The sequence below is a fragment of the Prionailurus viverrinus genome, chromosome D1 (genome assembly GCF_022837055.1).
Source record: "Prionailurus viverrinus isolate Anna chromosome D1, UM_Priviv_1.0, whole genome shotgun sequence".
Taxonomy (NCBI): domain Eukaryota; kingdom Metazoa; phylum Chordata; class Mammalia; order Carnivora; family Felidae; genus Prionailurus; species Prionailurus viverrinus.
The window spans coordinates 54,772,771-54,790,038 of NC_062570.1; the positions used below are offsets into that span (position 1 = coordinate 54,772,771).

Here is a 17,268-nt window from a genome sequence, read left to right on the forward strand (position 1 = left end):
TTAATATCTGAAAAGCTCTTAGAAGTCAGTAAGAAAAGATGAACACTGGCTGATAAAATGGGCAAAGGATACAAGTCAGTACTTGTAAAAGAAAAAGTAAAAATGATCAATAAACATGAAACTAATATTTGGCCTCAGTAGTCATGTTAATATTAAAGGAACAAGTAAATAATTTTGCTCTTTGAAATTAGAAAAAAATTAATGATAAAATTCACTTCATGGTTATATTATAAATTGCTACAATTCTTGAAGACCAACTTTTATGCCCTTTAAGCCAGCAGTTTTTGGGGTTTTTTAATTTGTAGCAAGAATACCAGGAACAACAAAATTTCTTAGTGGAACCATGGGTATCTCACCAAATAAAGGAAAAAATAGAGTTCTGGTATGATACCGAGGAAGGGTAGTGTTTAGATGAAATGTAAATAAAGCAATGAAGAGTTATGCTCAAGGCAAAGTGGGGCTCTGTAAAGGGGTTGGTATCAGATCCAGACCACATACTGGACACGGGTTCTTGTTCCCTTGAAAGCAGTGAAGTTGAAGTTGATGTGTAGAGTGCTGTTTCTAATCCCTTATTCAAAGCTCCACATCTGGGATATAAATCAAGACTGTTTATTTGCGTTAAAAGTAACTTAAACCTCCAGGCAAGAGTGGGATGTTTTATTCTTACTGATAATCGTTATTTAATTCCAAGGGTTCTGATGGTCTCTGATGTAGAAAATCAAGTTTTTCAGTGAGTAAGAAAGTAGTAGTCATTCAAAGAGGTCGTTTTGCCACTTTACAGTTGTAACATGTCCTTGAGAGAAATACTGTTTCCTGTTAACTACATTTGGCTTTTTCTGTATCTGTTACTCTAGCCTGATGAGGGATGCACAGATTTTTGCTTTCTCAGAATTTATGTTAAGGAAAAACTAAGCTATAGCTCCAAGGTCATTTTCTCATAGCCTGGTTTATAAATGTGAAACAATTGGAAGTAAACCTTTTTAACTAAATTATGACACATGTTTAAGACTAAGCATTATATAGCCGTTAAAAATTATGTTGTAGGGGCACCTGGGTGGCTTAGTCTGTTGAGCATCTGACACTTGATTTCGGCTCCAGTCGTGATCCTCAAGGTGCTGGGTGGGTGTGGAGCCTGCTTGAGATTCTCTCTCTCTCGCCATACCCCTTCCCCCACTTGTGCACTCTCCCTTGTGCTCTCAAATAAATAAATAAATAAATAAGCATGTGTGTGTGTGTGTGTGTGTGTGTGTGTGTATGTGTAGAAGTATTCTTAACCTGAGACTTGTGAATCCTCTGAAATTAGATATAAAATTTTGTTTGGATATATATATTTTTTTTTCCTAGAGAGAAACCCATAGCTGTAGTGAGTTTCTTAACTCAAAAGGCAAAATATTTTTTTTTCAAAAGGCAAAATATTTGGCTGTTAAACCCTATTGTTAATCCATTGTGTGCCTTTAATCCAACAGTGTCCAATAGAATTTACTGTCGTTATGAAAATGTGCTATTTCTTTCCTGTGCAGCATGGTAGCCAGTAGCCATATATAGCTGTTGAGCACTTAAAATCTTGCTAGTGAGGAACAGAGTTTTTCATTTTAATTAATTTAAATATAGATAGCCACATGGGGCTAGTAATTACCAAATTTTGCAATATTTTAGACAAGTCACTTTAGAGCAGATATCCTTTTGGTCATCTCCGCTCTAACATGAAAGGAGCTTTGTATGCGAAGAAGTCTTGAAGATCATCTGGACTTGTTTTCTTTAAGTTGGAGGAAATGGCCCTTGTGAGAAAAAGTACTTTTACCTAGTTCTAAAGTTCTGACCGTCAGTACTTCTAGAATAATAATAATGATGATGTAGTCCTTTCACTTAGTATTATTTCTGGAACACTAATTGAACTTACTTCACCATGTGATTTGTGTAATTAGAGGTTGGCAAACTATGGCCTATGGAGCAAATCCCGTCTCACAGTCAGTTTATGTCTATATAGCCCATGACCTAGGGATGGTTTTTACATTTATAAATGGTTGAATAAGAACCAAAAGAAGAAAATCGTATGATAATTACATGAAATTCAAATCACAGTGTCCATAAATGAAGTTATATTGGAATACATCCACATTTATTCACTTGTGTTACCTGTGGCTGCTTTTGCATTCCAGTGGCCGAGTTGAGTAGTTGGAACAGAGACTGTATAGGCTACAGAGCTTAAAGTATTTACTGTCTGGCTCTTTACAAAAATATTTGCCTGATGCCTGGTATAAATGATCTTTGAAAATGAATTAGATACCAATCTACAAAAGAAATTGAGGTTAATAGGAGTGAGGCGATGTAGTCTAAGTTACATAATTCCAAAGTGGCAGAGAGCATTTTTATTTTTTTATTTTTATTTAAAAAAAATTTTTTTAACATTTATTTAGTTTTGAGAGACAGAGCAGAAGCAGGGGAGGGGCAAAGAGAGAGGGAGACACAGAATCCAAAGCAGGCTCCAGGCTCCAAGCTGTCAGCACAGAGCCTGATGCAGGGCTCGAACTCACAAACGGTGAGATCATGACCTGAGCCGAAGTTGGACGCCTAACCGACTGAGCCACCCAGGTGCCCCCAGAGAGCATTTTTATATGAAGGCCTTTTTCACTTCAGAGGCAACTCTCCTAACCTATATACCAGGACAGATTGTGATGTGATTGTTGTCATCAAATATTTCAGATTTGATGAATTTGATGAAGCAATTGATGAAGCCATAGAAGATGATATCAAAGAAGCTGATGGAGGAGGTATGTGTTTTTCATTCCCTCTTTTTTGTATGACTAGACCAATAAGTTAAAATGTCCTGATTAGGAACACCTGGCTGGCTCAGTCAGTAGAGCATGCAACTCGTGAGTTCAAGCCCCATGTTGGGTGTAGAGATTACTTTAAAAAAAAAAAAAAAAAGCCCTGATTAAAGCAGTAAGCACTTTTTTTTAAATTCTCCCCAGTGTGTATCATGATCACTACTGATGTTAAATGTCTGAGATTTAAAATAATTTGTGGACATAGTGTCAGTGTGTAGACTCAGGTTTTACTAATTATTTTTCAAGTAGTTTTTTGATCTGATATAAAACAGTAAATGTTCCTCTGTAGATTAAAAAATGTACTTCTGAATCTAAATAGAAAACCCAATTAAACTTTCTTGTTGTCTTTCTATGTCTAGATCACTACTGCTACAAAATCTTAAAAATTATGGACAAATCAGAATCGAAATGATTTCTATAAATCAACCTTTTAAAAATCAATGTATCAATTTTGTAGTCTCTAATAAGTGACATAAAAATAGAAGGATTTGAAGGTAATTTATTGAAAGAACTGCACAGAGATTCACCAATGCTCTGAAAACTCTGGAGAGGATTAATATTAAGTAGGCTGTCTTTAGTGGACTGAAAAAGTCACCAGCTTTTCCAGGGCTCTGCACCTTATTGACAGCTTTGCTACGGGATTCTCACTTTTTCTGTCCTGCAAACACAGTTAAAAGAAAACGGATTGGTCTCTTTCTAAAGCCCTGTCCAAAAGACAACTTTGAAGAAGAGATTCTTGAGTGATTGCTACTAGGTATGAGGTTTCTTTAGAGGTCAATGAAAATGTTCTGGAATTTCTTCGTGGTGATGGTTGCACAACTTTGTGACTGTACTGGAAACCTCTGAAGTATACACTTTAAAAAGGTGGATAGTATAGTATATGAATTATATCAATTTTTTTTTCAAATTCTTTTTTTAAAAAGAGGTGAACTTCTTCATAGGATAAACAAATGCAAAATTCTCTTGATGAGAGCTCTGTCGGCTGAAGTTGTGAGAAAAGTGCTTATTTGTAGGAAAAAAACAAATGAGCTCCTAAGCATGAACAAGGACAGCCTCTACATAGTAAAGAGAAGATTTAATAAACATACAGTTGTCTCTCTTCCTCCCTCTCTCTATTCCCTTTAACCCTCTCCCCAACCCTGAACCCAGGAGCCGGCCGAGGAAAGGATATCTCCACCATCACAGGTCACCGTGGGAAAGACATCTCCACTATTTTGGATGAAGAAAGAAAAGAAAATAAACGACCCCAGAGGGCAGCTGCTGCACGCCGGAAGAAACGCCGGCGACTAAATGACCTGGACAGTGACAGTAACCTGGATGAAGAAGAGAGTGAGGATGAATTCAAGATCAGTGATGGGTGCGTGGTTCACTAGCAGATCCCAGTCCCTAGATACAGGCCTAAATGGGGCTAACAGAGAAACTCAGCCATGCTGTGGTGGGACTTGTGTTCTTCATGCACATGGATAATGTCTTTTTATTTTCAAACTATTTAAAACAGATTCAAGAATGCTGATCTTTGGTTCTTTTTAGCAAAACAAAGTAGGCTTATGATTGTTTAATATGCAAAATTGTGTTTACATTTTATTAACTGCAATCAAACATTCATTTGCTGCGTATCTCTGCCACCTTCCAGCAACATGTCCAGGAGAGGTTCCTGGACCTCAAATGTGAGAAATAGACAAGCAAAGGTAATTAGATACTATTGTCTGATGACCCACAGAGGTTTTGGTCAGGGCAGGTAATCCAGTATGGAAGATCAGGAAAGATTTTCCTGCAGAACAAGAAACAACATAGTTTTTCCTCTCAGATTGTTAGTGGAAGAAACAAACATACAAACCACAAAAAGTCATTCAGTGTGTGATTGTTACTAAAAAATATAGGTAAAGCCTAAGTTAGGGTACAAAGGAAGAGTCCAGTAAATTTAGGGAGTTCAAGGAAAGCCTGGGAGTAGAAACAGAGCTTGATCTGAAATTTGAAGAATGAAAAACTGGGCAAATCAGTGAGTTTGAGATTGAAAGCATCCTATGAGAAGTCATGTGTCCAAGGCAGCGAGACATAAAACATCATGGAATATTTAGGAAACTCCTGGTATGTCAGGGTAGCAAGAACATGGGGAAGAAGAAGTAAAGAGTGCCCTGCTGGAGATGTGACGAAGAGATAAAAAGGGCCCAGATGATGGAGTGATTTGTTAGTCATGCATAGGAATTCAGACTCTTACCCTGAAGATGATGATAAAAGCCCACTGATTGGCATTTTAACAGCAGACTAATGAGGTTTATGTTTCAGAAGACTTCATCTTGGCCTTCATTTGGAGGATATATGGAGGGGAAATGAATCTAGAGACTAGAGAGACTCCCTGGAGAATTGCTGTAGTGATTTAGTGGGAGATGATTGCCTAAACAAGGAAGAGGGATCAGGTTTGAGATAATATCTTTAAGAGGTCAACTCAAGGAAGAGTTAATAATTTGTTAGATGTGAGAAATTAAAAGGGAGAAATTAGGAAAAATACCAGGTTTTTGGTTTGAGTTACTGGATAGGTAATAGTACCAAATACAAGGCTAGGAGACACAAGAGAGGAATAGGTTAGGAAATAATGAGTTCTCTTTGGAACATGTTGAATTTAAGGTATGAGAGGGACATTCCAAGAGGCCAAAGTAATTTATAGTATGAAAATCAGCATCAGTTCATCTTAACGCCTCCTAAGAAAAGAATAGATGGTAAAACCTTTCTCCATTTTATTAACAGACAAATTGATAACAATTACCCAGGTATTTTACGTTAACCATTACTTAAACGATTCACTGCACTTGGTAGAATTTGAACTCAGAATCTTAATTCATCTGGTTTCTCTTGAACAGATCTCAGGATGAGTTTGTTGTATCTGATGAAAACCCAGATGAGAGTGAAGAAGACCCACCGTCTAATGATGACAGCGACACTGATTTCTGTAGCCGAAGACTGAGGCGACATCCTTCCCGGCCAATGAGGCAAAGCAGGCGTTTGCGGAGAAAGACCCCAAAGAAAAAGTACTCTGATGATGATGAAGAGGAGGAGTCTGAAGAGAATAGTAGAGACTCTGGTAAAAAAAAAAAAAAAAAAAAATTGTGTTCTCATCACACCAACTCAGTAAATTCTTATGATTTCTGGAGTTAAGAGTCCTTAAGATAAAACTCCATTCAACTGTAATATAAGCTTTCTGATGAAACTTTGAATTCTCTTCTTATGATTTAGTAACTAAATTTTTCACAGAAAGCACATAAAGCATATCTAAGAAAATGAATACAGATGGATATGTTAACCGCATACCAAATTCAATTAAGATTGTGATGAATTCTTCTGGCGCAAAGTGTTTCCATGCCTAGACTTATCTTCATAGTGTTTCTTTAGAATCATTCTCAAATAAGGTGAGAACATTTTACTCATATATCTAGCAGTTGGAAAGAGAAGGATCACCAGTTATTGCTAACATTTAAATCTCTATCAGTGATTCATTCATTTTTATAAATTAGCAGTAGTTGATGTTCTTATATTTTATGCTTATCCCTATTAACTGATTAAATAGTGACCAGTACAGTAGCTAAAAGAACAGATATGAGTCCTTTTTTTTGTAGAATTGGCAGATAGGTAGCTGTCATCTCACTGAGGAAGTGTCACAACCGGGAAGAAGTATTACATCCTTGACCTGGCCGGGCTTGTGGGCTTTTCTGTTTCATACATCTTTTTTTCTAAACCTCTTGAGTAAATGGAGACATCTTGCCTCTTTATCAGTGATTATTTCCTAAGAACAAGGACATTTTCAAACATAACCACAGTATAATTATCAAAATCAGACATTTTAACATTGATATACGGCTATTATGTAATTAACAGTATACATTCAGATTTCATCAGGTATCCCAATATTACCCTTTATATCAATTTTTTTTCCTAGTCTAGGGTCAAATCCAGGAGTACACATTGCATTTATTCATGTCTCTAGTCTCCTTTAATCTAGAATATTCCTCAAACTTTGTCTTTATTGATCTCCACAGTTTTGAAGAATACACAGTAGTTAATTTGTAAAATGTTCCTCAGTCTAGAGTATTTTTCTTTCCTTGTGATTAGATTCAGTGTACACATTTTTCAGCAAGAATATCACAGAGCTAATATATGTTCTCCGGGTCTCCATTATTTTTCCCTTTATAATTAACAGTAATTAGTAGGAAGGCATTTTTGAGACCTTATATATCCCATTTCTTTTCAGATGTTTTACTCATAGTTTTAGTATTCATTGATGATTTCCTAGCTCCATCCCTCTTTTTACCTTTATTATTTGGTGTTCTGTAAGAAAGCACTTTCCCTTCTTCTCCATATATTTATTTCTTTATATCAGTATGTACTTGTGGATTCTTACTTTAGTCTGTGGATATAATATGTTACCATCGCTATGCTGGTTCAGTTTGTCCCAGATTTGGCCAGTAGGACTCCTTCAAACTAACTAGTTTGCCATTTTGAAGCCAATTTGGAATTTGTTAGCACTCCTGAAAAACAGCTCTAACACAGTGTCATGGTCGTGTTTACTTATCAGAGATGGTAAGGACAGTGCTATTTAGCTACACTTTGGAAGTTTCTCCCTGTGCTATAGCTAGCAGATTTTATTTCCATGTGGAAAAAAGCCAAAAATATAACTCCAGTTCTTTTTTTTTTTTTTTTTTTTTAATTTTTTTTTTTCAATGTTTATTTATTTTTGGGACAGAGAGAGACAGAGCATGAACGGGCGAGGGGCAGAGAGAGAGGGAGACACAGAAACGGAAATAGGCTCCAGGCTCTGAGCCATCAGCCCAGAGCCCGACGCGGGGCTCGAACTCACGGACCGCGAGATCGTGACCTGGCTGAAGTCGGACGCTTAACCGACTGCGCCACCCAGGCGCCCCAATATAACTCCAGTTCTATACTTCTTTAGAACAGTCTCATCTAGGATTAGATGGTTTAATCTGTGCAGTACATTCTGAAATTATTTAATCTGTGCCATACATCTGTACATACAGGAACAGCAGATTATCTTGAGGCAGAATAGTAACTGCCACCAAGAAGAGCAGCCATGTAGCTGACTGAGTAGCTCTAGGTTGAATGAGATATGGATCATATAAAACATCTTTTCATCTCAACCATTGGCTGCTAACAGGATACATTAATGAGGTTGGGCATTAAAGACCCTTATGCACTTATTCATACTGTTAGAAGGAAAATAAGAGACTTATAGGGACTCCTGGCTGGCTCATTAGGTAGAGAATATGACTTTTGGTCACAGGGTTGTGAGTCCAAGCCCCATGTTAGGCGTGAAGCCTGCTTTTTTTTTTTTTTTTTTTTTTTCGTTTATTTATTTTTGAGACAGAGAGAAACAGAGCATGAACGGGGGAGGGTCAGAGAGAGGGAGACACAGAATCTGAAACAGGCTCCACGGACCGCGAGATCATGACCTGAGCCGAAGTCGGCCACTCAACCGACTGAGCCACCCAGGCGCCCCAAGCCTGCTTTTAAAAAGAGAGAGATTTATTGGGGTGCCTGGGGTGGCCCAGTCGGTTGAACATCCAGCTTTGGCCCAGGTCATGATCTCGTAGTTCTTGGGTTTGAACCCTACATCAGGCTCCCTGATATCAGCCTGTTCAGCGCAGAGTCTGCTTCAGATCCTCTGTTCCTCTCTCTTTGCCCCTCCCCACACTTGTGCTCTCCCAAAGATAAATATTTAAAAAGAGAGAGGAGGGGCACCTGGGTGCCTCATTCAGTTAGGCGTCCGACTTTAGCTCAGGTCATGATCGCACAGTCTGTAAGTTTGAGCCCCGCTTGGGATTCTGTGCTGACAGCTCAGAGCCTGGAACCTGCTTTGGATTCTGTGTCTCCCTCTCTCTCTGCCCCAACCCCACTTGCGCTCTGTCGTTGTCTCTCTCAAAAATAAACATTAAAAAAAGAGAGAGGACTTACAATAACTGATTGATTTTTAAAATGTTACTACTGAACCTTAATAGCTTTATATTTTTATAACCTAAGCTAATTACATTTCTATTTAATAGACTTAAATTTTGTACTCGACTTCTTTTTCCTTTTTTTGTTTTTGTTTTTTTTTTTTTTAACAGAAAGTGATTTTAGCGATGATTTTAGTGATGATTTTGTAGAAACTCGGCGAAGGCGGTCAAGGAGGAATCAGAAAAGACAAATTAACTACAAAGAAGATTCCGAAAGTGATGGTTCCCAGAAGAGTTTACGACGTGGTAAAGAAATCAGACGAGTTCACAAGCGCAGGCTTTCCAGCTCAGAGAGTGAAGGTAAGGAGTAGATCTCCAGTTTACAGAAGTTTGCACAGGGCAGAAGTAGAAGCTATAAAGTAAGGATTACAGTTCTGTACCATTTCATAGAAATTCAATATAGCCACTCAGATCTTTGAGACAAAACCCGTTATTTTTTTGCTGGGTCACTTTTTATACTTTAAATAAAAGATACTTGATAAGATACCAATTTTTAACATCTCCATTGTAATAATTAAATTTTTCATTGAAATAGAAGAGTCTCAGAAAATTATCTGAGCAAGATTTCTTTGGCTCCCCTAATTATTCACAGCCCTCATTTTGAAATAACCTCCTGTGCCCTGAATAACTAAAGAGCTTCAGATATAGGTTTTTGCTGTCTTTCCACCCTGACCATGAACTTCAGTTGGTAACTTTTATTTCTTAATAGTTTTTGCTGTGCTTTAGAGCAGCAGTGTAGGAAAAGCTCTAAAATATGAATTTGTGATATCCATTTAGTCTTATGGTTATTCCAGAGTGCTTCCCAAGTTCATTTTAAATTATTCCAATACCTATGCCCCTTTCTGCTTTGATTTATTTAATTCTCCATTATTTATCACCTATTTTGAAGATTTAAAAGATCCTTATCCATTAAGTTTGAGCCCAAGTCAGGAAAGAAAGGGAAAAAAAGTTTGGACATGAGAGGCTAAAGAAAGGAGGTAAACATCTGATTGTGTATATTTTTCTTCATGTGTCATTAAAGACAAACATAAATTCAGTAATTCAACTTTAGAAAACACTTACTGCACTAGTCACTGTTATAGGCACTGGGACCAGAAGAGTGAACAGCCAAAACATCTCACTCCCGTGTGTAACTCTTCTTTTAATTAGGGGCAGAGACAATGAACAAGATAAATAAGTAGAACCTGTCTTATATTACGTGGCGATAAATGCTGTGGAGAAGAATAAAGGAGCAAGGGAAGTTGGGAGATTAGCTGGGATCTCAGGGTACCATACGAACGCCTCGCTAAGAAGACCACATTTGAGTCAAGACCTGACAAAATGTCAGGTGTGTGTCCTGCATTTATCTGAAAGAAGAGTGATATAGTCAGATAGAGCAACTAATGTGAAGGGCTGGAGGCAAGTCTGTGCCTGGCTTGTTGAGGGAACAAAGTCAGGGTGGTTGAAGGAGAATGAGTGAAGGGAAGAATAGCTTGAGATGATACAGAGATCAGCGGGGTCAGATCATGAAGAGCAGTAGTCTGCCAACTATGGCCCACCTGTTTGTATAAATAAAGACTTTGTAAATCAAGTTTTATTGGAACAGCCACACCCATTGTTTCTCACATGTTATCTGTGGCTTCTTTTGTGTAAAGTTGAGTAGTTGTAATAGAGACTGTAGGGCCTGCCCCTTACAAAAAATAAAAATAAAAATTGCCAACCCTTGATGAGGAACAGTGCCATGCGGTTGAACTTTCTGCAGTGATGGAAATATTCTGTATCTGTGCTCTTCAATATAGTAGCCACTGGCCTCATGTGGCTTTTGAGCACCTGAAATGTGACTGGTTTAACTGAGGAACTGAATTTTTAATTTTTATTTTATTTAAATTTAAAATAGCCACATGTGATTACTGGCTACCATATTGGATAGTACAGTAGGCCATTGTATAGTATAGACTTCAGATTTTATTCTGTGTGAGAGCAGAAGTAATTGGAAGAGTTTGAGCAGAGCAGTGATTTGTGTTTTAATTTGCTATGGTAGCTGTGAAATGAATAAATTTAAGGGGACAAGGACAGAATCTAGGAGACCAGTTAATAGGCCAGGTGAGAGATGATGGTGGGTGAGACTAGGGCAGCAGTAGTAAAGGGGTGAAAAGCAGTCAGATAATGGATATATTTTGGAGGTAGACTCAAAGGATATACTGTTGGGTTTGATGGCAGAAAGAAAGCAATCAAAAGATGACTGAGTGATTGCAGTAGAGTTGCCAGTAACTAAGATGGTGGAGACCAGAACAGTTCAGGTTTGTTGCAGAGGTTTAGGACCTTAGTTCTGGACACGTTAGGTTTCAGATGCCTGTCTAGAAATTGCACATAGGGATGCCTGGGTGGCTCAGTCAGTTAAGCATCCAACTCTTGATCTTAGCTTAGGTCTTGATCTCAGAGTCATGAGTTTAAGCCTCATGTTGGGCTCCACACTGGGTCTGAAGCTTACTTTAAAATTAATTAATTAATTAATTAATTAATTTAAAAATTCCAGCATAGATGTTGAGTAGGCAGGTTGATACATGAGTGTGGAATTTAGAGGTTGCCTAAAACAAATATGAGAGTCATCAGCATATAGATGCATAGCTGTGAGATTAGATGAGGCCACCAAGATGTAGGTACAGAAAAAGGAAAGAAGACCTTTCAGGACTATCAAGGACATTTAATAACATGAGTTAGGAGTTGTTAGCACAGTGTTTCAGATGCCCAGAGTTGGGTGCTCAGTTTAATCTTTCCTTATCAGTTTGTTTACATGACTCCATAATTTGAGGGCTAGTGGATAGTAATTTCTCCGTTTGTTACCCCCCCCATCTCCATTTAATTTAAGGGCCATGATTAAGTTATCTGGTTCTCCTCTTTTCCTAAAATCTTAGTTAAAAAGCACACTGTGGATCATACCATGGATTGTTATAGACCTGTGAGGAGAGAGAAACCAGGGCAGGTTTGAAAGGAAATACAGATTTATGAGCAAGTTTGAAAGCAGGACATGGGCTGACTATGGGGAGGAAAAGTAGAATTACTTAAATCTGTTATGGTTAACTGTGTCGATGGCTTAAATGTGCTGTTTATTCTAGAGAGCTATATGTCCAAGAACTCTGAAGATGATGAGCTAGCTAAAGAATCAAAGCGGTCAGTTCGAAAGCGGGGTCGAAGCACAGATGAATATTCAGAAGCAGATGAGGAAGAAGGCAAACCATCCCGAAAACGGCTACACCGGATCGAGACAGATGAGGAGGAGAGTTGTGACAACGCTCATGGAGATGCAGATCAGCCTGCCCGTGACAACCAGCCCAGGGTCCTGCCCTCAGAACAAGAGAGCACCAAGAAGCCCTACCGGATAGACAGTGATGAGGAAGAGGACTTTGAAAATGTAGGCAAAGTGGGGAGCCCTTTGGACTATAGCTTAGTGGACTTGCCTTCCACCAATGGACAGAGTCCTGGCAAAGCCATTGAGAACTTGATTGGCAAGCCAACTGAGAAGCCTCAGACCCCCAAGGACAACAGCACAGCCAGTGCAAGCCTGGCCCCCAATGGGACAAGTGGTGGGCAGGAGGCAGGGGCACCAGAAGAGGAGGAAGATGAGCTTTTAAGAGTGACTGACCTTGTTGATTATGTCTGTAATAGTGAACAGTTATAAGACTTCTTTTCCATTTTTGTGCTAATTTATTCCACGGTAGCTCTCACACCAGCGGGCCAGTTATTAAAAGCTGTTTTATTTTTCCTAGAAAACTCCACTACAGAATGACTTTTTAGAAGAAAAATTTCAACAAACCCTGAAGTCTTTCTGTGAAGTGACCAGTTTTGAACTTTGAAGATAAATAATTGCTGTAAATTCCTTTTGATTTTCTTTTTCCAAGTTCATGGTCCTTGGTAATTTCATTCATGGAAAAAATCTTATTATAATAACAACAAAGATTTGTATATTTTTGACTTTATATTTCCTGAGCTCTCCTGACTTTGTGAAAAAGGGTGGATAAGAATGCATTCCGAATCTGTGAGGGCCCAAAACAGAATTAGGGGTGGGAGAAGGCACTTGTGCTTTAGCTTTTTCATATTAAATATATATTATATTTAAACATTCATGGCATAGATGATGATTAACAGACTGTTTAAAAGTTCAAGTCTGTGTTGTTGCAGTTTGAGAACTGTAGATAACATCATACATACATCATTTAGTAACAGCATCCATGATATCAGCTTGTTTACTATCAGAGATAACCACACTTAATAAAGAAGAGATGGAGAAAGTACCATCATTAAAAACTCTAACCTGAGTTTCTGTTATAGCGGAGTTCCTTGTTTTAAAAAAAAATCATCTGAAAAACATTTGTACAGTAAAATGTATAATGAAGCTTTGACAACCAGATTGTGCTAGCAGCAAATTTTTTTTAAACAGCTTTATGCAGTGGTGATGAGGTGGCCTCTAATCTAATATACTATCAATGAAGAGTTATTAGTGATATAAATGTGGTCTTTCTTTAGGCCCAGGTGGACTGTAAACTTTGCAGATAGTGTAACTCTGGTCTTCTGGCCACTTAATATTTAAATATCTGAAATAGCCCATTTTGAAAGAAATACATCTATACATAACATACATGAAGAGATGCTAAGCTGACAGCGGTATTTTAGCACATTTGAAATGGGGAAAGGATTTTCAGGTGAATTTTAACTGGTCTATTCTTGCCCTTAGTATCTACTTCAAATTGAAGTCTACAAACAAAGCAGTTCCTTTGGGAGGTTTTTAGTTTGAGTTTTAGCATGTATGTGTGTGTATATGTGTGTGTGTATGTGTGTGCATTGGAATTTCCTATCTGCCTGGATATATTAGCAGGGTTTGAATGTAGTTTTGGCCTTTGGCCATTAGACTTCTATTAAAATTCATTAATAGTCACATGACCAACAGAGTTGATTGAGAACCGCCAATATACTTAATAGGCATGACATCCATTTCAAACATCTCAATGCTTTAATGAAAGATGAGCCCTTTGTTTCAAGAAAAAAGGGGTTTATAACTAAATATCTAACATGTAATTGACACTAAAATATGAACTTTGTCTTATTACTGTTACAGCTGTAAAATTTCAGGCAGAGCCATAAATAACATTGTATAAAGTGTAGCACTTGTGATTAAACCTTGCCTGTCAAATTCTGAAACCTTCAGCCATTACTTCTGTGAATACTTTTGCCCCGGGATTTGGGTTTTTCTGTTCCAGTGTTGTGTCTGTTGCCGGCAACAGACACACATATCTGCTGCTGGCCCAAGGAACTTTGTTAATTTTTCTTTCCAAATTAAGCATTATATGTGCTAGTCAGTGTATAGTAAAGCACTTCTCTTTTTTATTATTAAAAAGCTGGCATTAGACTTGCATTATAAATACCTCTCTAGAAACTTTATACTCCTTTTCCTTCCTCAACAGGTGTTGCCCTGAAGTCTTATCTTTTGGCCTTGAAAGTTTATAGCTGTTGTTTTTCATTTGTTGGTTCTTTTGTTTGTTTTGTTTTGTTTCACTTTAGTTCTGTAGTACCTGCCCATTAATATTTTTGCTTTGATTCTAGCAATGTATATGTATCTGTATAAAAAATAAAATAATGAAAGCAGCCTAAAAATAGGATGCACCAATAGCATGTGGTTCCAAGCAAGTTGTGATTTTTATTTTGAGACAATGTTCCACTGGAAGGGAGGGAAGGGCTTAACATTTACAGACAGTAGAGCAGGGTTATGTAAGGAACCATACTCACTTACCAGGCCTCGTTTCTAGCCAGGTTTGTTCATTTATTTGAAAGTCAGTTAAGAATGTTAGCCTTTTTAACTGTCTAACAGGCAGGCAATACAAGAATTCCTACTAGTGCAAGGTAAGTGGTTAGAATGTGCAGGTGGCCTCTCCTGCCATTCTTCCTCTACCATTTTCGTCCTGCAGCTGGGTAAAGCCACTACCGTGTAGAAATTCCCATATACCCTGTCTCTACCTCTGGACACACCAGCTCCTGCTTCCACCACTCTATAGTTAAGCAAGCGATAAGAAGTGTTCGATGGGTAGATTATTTATTTTACAGGATGCCTAATGTGAAATAAGGAGTTATTTTTACCCTTCTCCTGCAGAGTAAAAGGTCATCGTTAGAGCAAAGACTGAGTATTCAATTTAGCATAGTTCCACTGACATGGGTTATGATACCACTTTTGCTGCCTATTAATTTACTGAACTTGAATTAAATGTTTGTGAACTTGATAGTGAATGTCTGCCTGCTAACCTTACATTCTGATTAAGCCAATTAACTGTTTCATCTACAAAGACTGCAGAAGCCTCTGATACTTATAAGTTATTATGCAGACAGATTAATTGTGGGCGGTTAAATGTTGAACAGTTCAAAAACAGTTCTGCTGCTTGGTGACTAGATTTAGTCCCTCATGGAGTCTTGTGTTCACTGAAATGTCACCTGAACATGCTTTGAAGAAGTTAAAAAAAAATGTTAGGAAAAAGTCATTGTTCTGTATCCAAAGATATAATTCAGTCATTAGGAACTGGACAGAGTATAAGCAAGCGGCTCATTTGAGTTTAGAACATCGTGGATCCTTAGAGTACTAACCACGGATTTAGATTCATCATAGCTGCTATATAATAGAGCCCTTTAATACTTTCATCTTTTTTAAATACAGATGGACTCCCAATGTCAAACTCCACAATCTATAGTGCTCGTATTAAGGGGAGATGCTGTTTAGTACTCAGGATATTTCGTTTGCAATTTCCGTAAAGGTTTGAAAACTAGCCAAATTTTCACAAAGCAGAAGCTTTCAAGTAAAATATATGAAAGGAAATCAGACTGAAAATACACATTTTGGTTTTGTAGACTTGTGTTGACAAAATAGTGTTTAGTGTAAAACATTCTCCGTTGTTGGCACATTATTAGAGAATGATGGCAGAGATATTTTCAAGAGTATACCTGATAATACTGAGGTTGTGTTTCCTTGACACATCTCTTTCCAGCTGGTCAAGGTTGCAGATGCAGAGAAGAAAGAGGAGTTGCATTTAGAATAAATTCATGTCTACTGATAGTCTTTTTTTTTTTTTTTTAATATGACCTGCCAAAGAACCAAGGACTTCGAATGCTAAAGACGTTGTTGAAAAAAACAATTTTTAAACAAGTTAATTTTAAAAGGATATTATAAGCTCCAGTTTTCACTTTTGGGTTGATAGGACCCATCCCTATTATAATATGCATTTGAACAAAGTATACGTATTAAAAATATATATAGGCGTGTACTTATTTAGAGGTAAAATGGTGGGGAAATGTTACCGATTTTTAAATGGGATTGATGGAATTTACTTTGTCATAAAGAATGCCTTTTTAGCTTATGTTTGTGGGGTTAAGAGATGTTAACCATTAGCTAGTTCTACCATATGACTGAAAGGAACACAGTGAATCTGTAAGTCTAATATTTAGAAAAAGTGAACTGTACCCTTCAACAACACAGTGGAACAGGTCCATGATTGCCTCACAGCTATAGAACACGTATTCAAAGACCCAGATCTTTTTTTTAATAGAATATACATACATGTATGTATATATATATATATATATAAGTTAATATGTATATACATACTTTAGATGTTAGCAGAAATGAAAAGTGAGTTTCAAATCATTAATTGACATTGTAAAAAGACATAAGACAAATAATTGTAACTGATGTGGAATTATGAACATTTAATTGCAGAAAGTCTAGAGAAACATAGTGAAGTTTCTCTTCTTGGTTTGACATTCTAAAAAAATATTCCTGGTTCTCTAAGAAGTAAGAATGCCAAGACTGCATATCTGCTGTAATCTATCTAGTCCTCTGCTTAATATTGTTCTTAAACTTTGTTAGAATAAAATCCATTCCTATTTTATCCACCATTCCCAGTGTGTACCTGTAAACCTACTTTGGAAGTGGCAATTCATCTGCTGATTTTCTTATTTTTATACCAATCCTGAAAGACAAGGCCCTTTGCTATCAATGTATTTAAGCTGGGTTATTATATGTACACTTAATAGTCTGTTTTTGAAATATTTCACTTCAACTTAAATGATAATTTAACATTTTTTGAGTGCCAAGAATTGCTAAGTAACTATGTAATATATACTGAGGAGTCATTCCCCAGCAAGCAAGCAGTCTTCATAAGCCAAACTGTAGTGTGCTTGGTATATAACCACTTTAGATTGTAAACTCAATGCTTCTTTTTTTACTCAGATAAACCCTCTCAGAAATTGGTTAGAATAGGATTACATGAATGGATTTTGTCCTTCATTCTGGTCATGTAAGCTCAATTTTTTTTTTTTTCATTTTATAGTTACACCATTTCTTTCTGGAAAATGCTGCAAACCCCAATTCTGGCACATTGTCATTTCAGTTAAAGAAAATGTTATTTTAATTTTAATAATTT

At 37.2% G+C, this 17,268-nt stretch overlaps 1 protein-coding gene across 2 annotated transcripts in view; it reads left to right on the plus strand.

The window, feature by feature from the left end:
* Positions 1-16,945, plus strand: part of RSF1 (remodeling and spacing factor 1) — a 161,460-nt gene extending 144,515 nt beyond the window's left edge. For both annotated transcript variants that reach the window (XM_047879204.1, XM_047879203.1), the window contains exons 12-16: positions 2,704-2,771; positions 3,978-4,185; positions 5,687-5,907; positions 8,942-9,130; positions 11,926-16,945. In XM_047879204.1, coding sequence (XP_047735160.1) covers positions 2,704-2,771; positions 3,978-4,185; positions 5,687-5,907; positions 8,942-9,130; positions 11,926-12,488 — 1,249 coding nt within the window. In that variant the 3' untranslated portion in view covers positions 12,489-16,945. The remainder of the gene's footprint in view (positions 1-2,703; positions 2,772-3,977; positions 4,186-5,686; positions 5,908-8,941; positions 9,131-11,925) is intronic.
* The last annotated feature ends 323 nt before the right edge of the window (positions 16,946-17,268 follow it).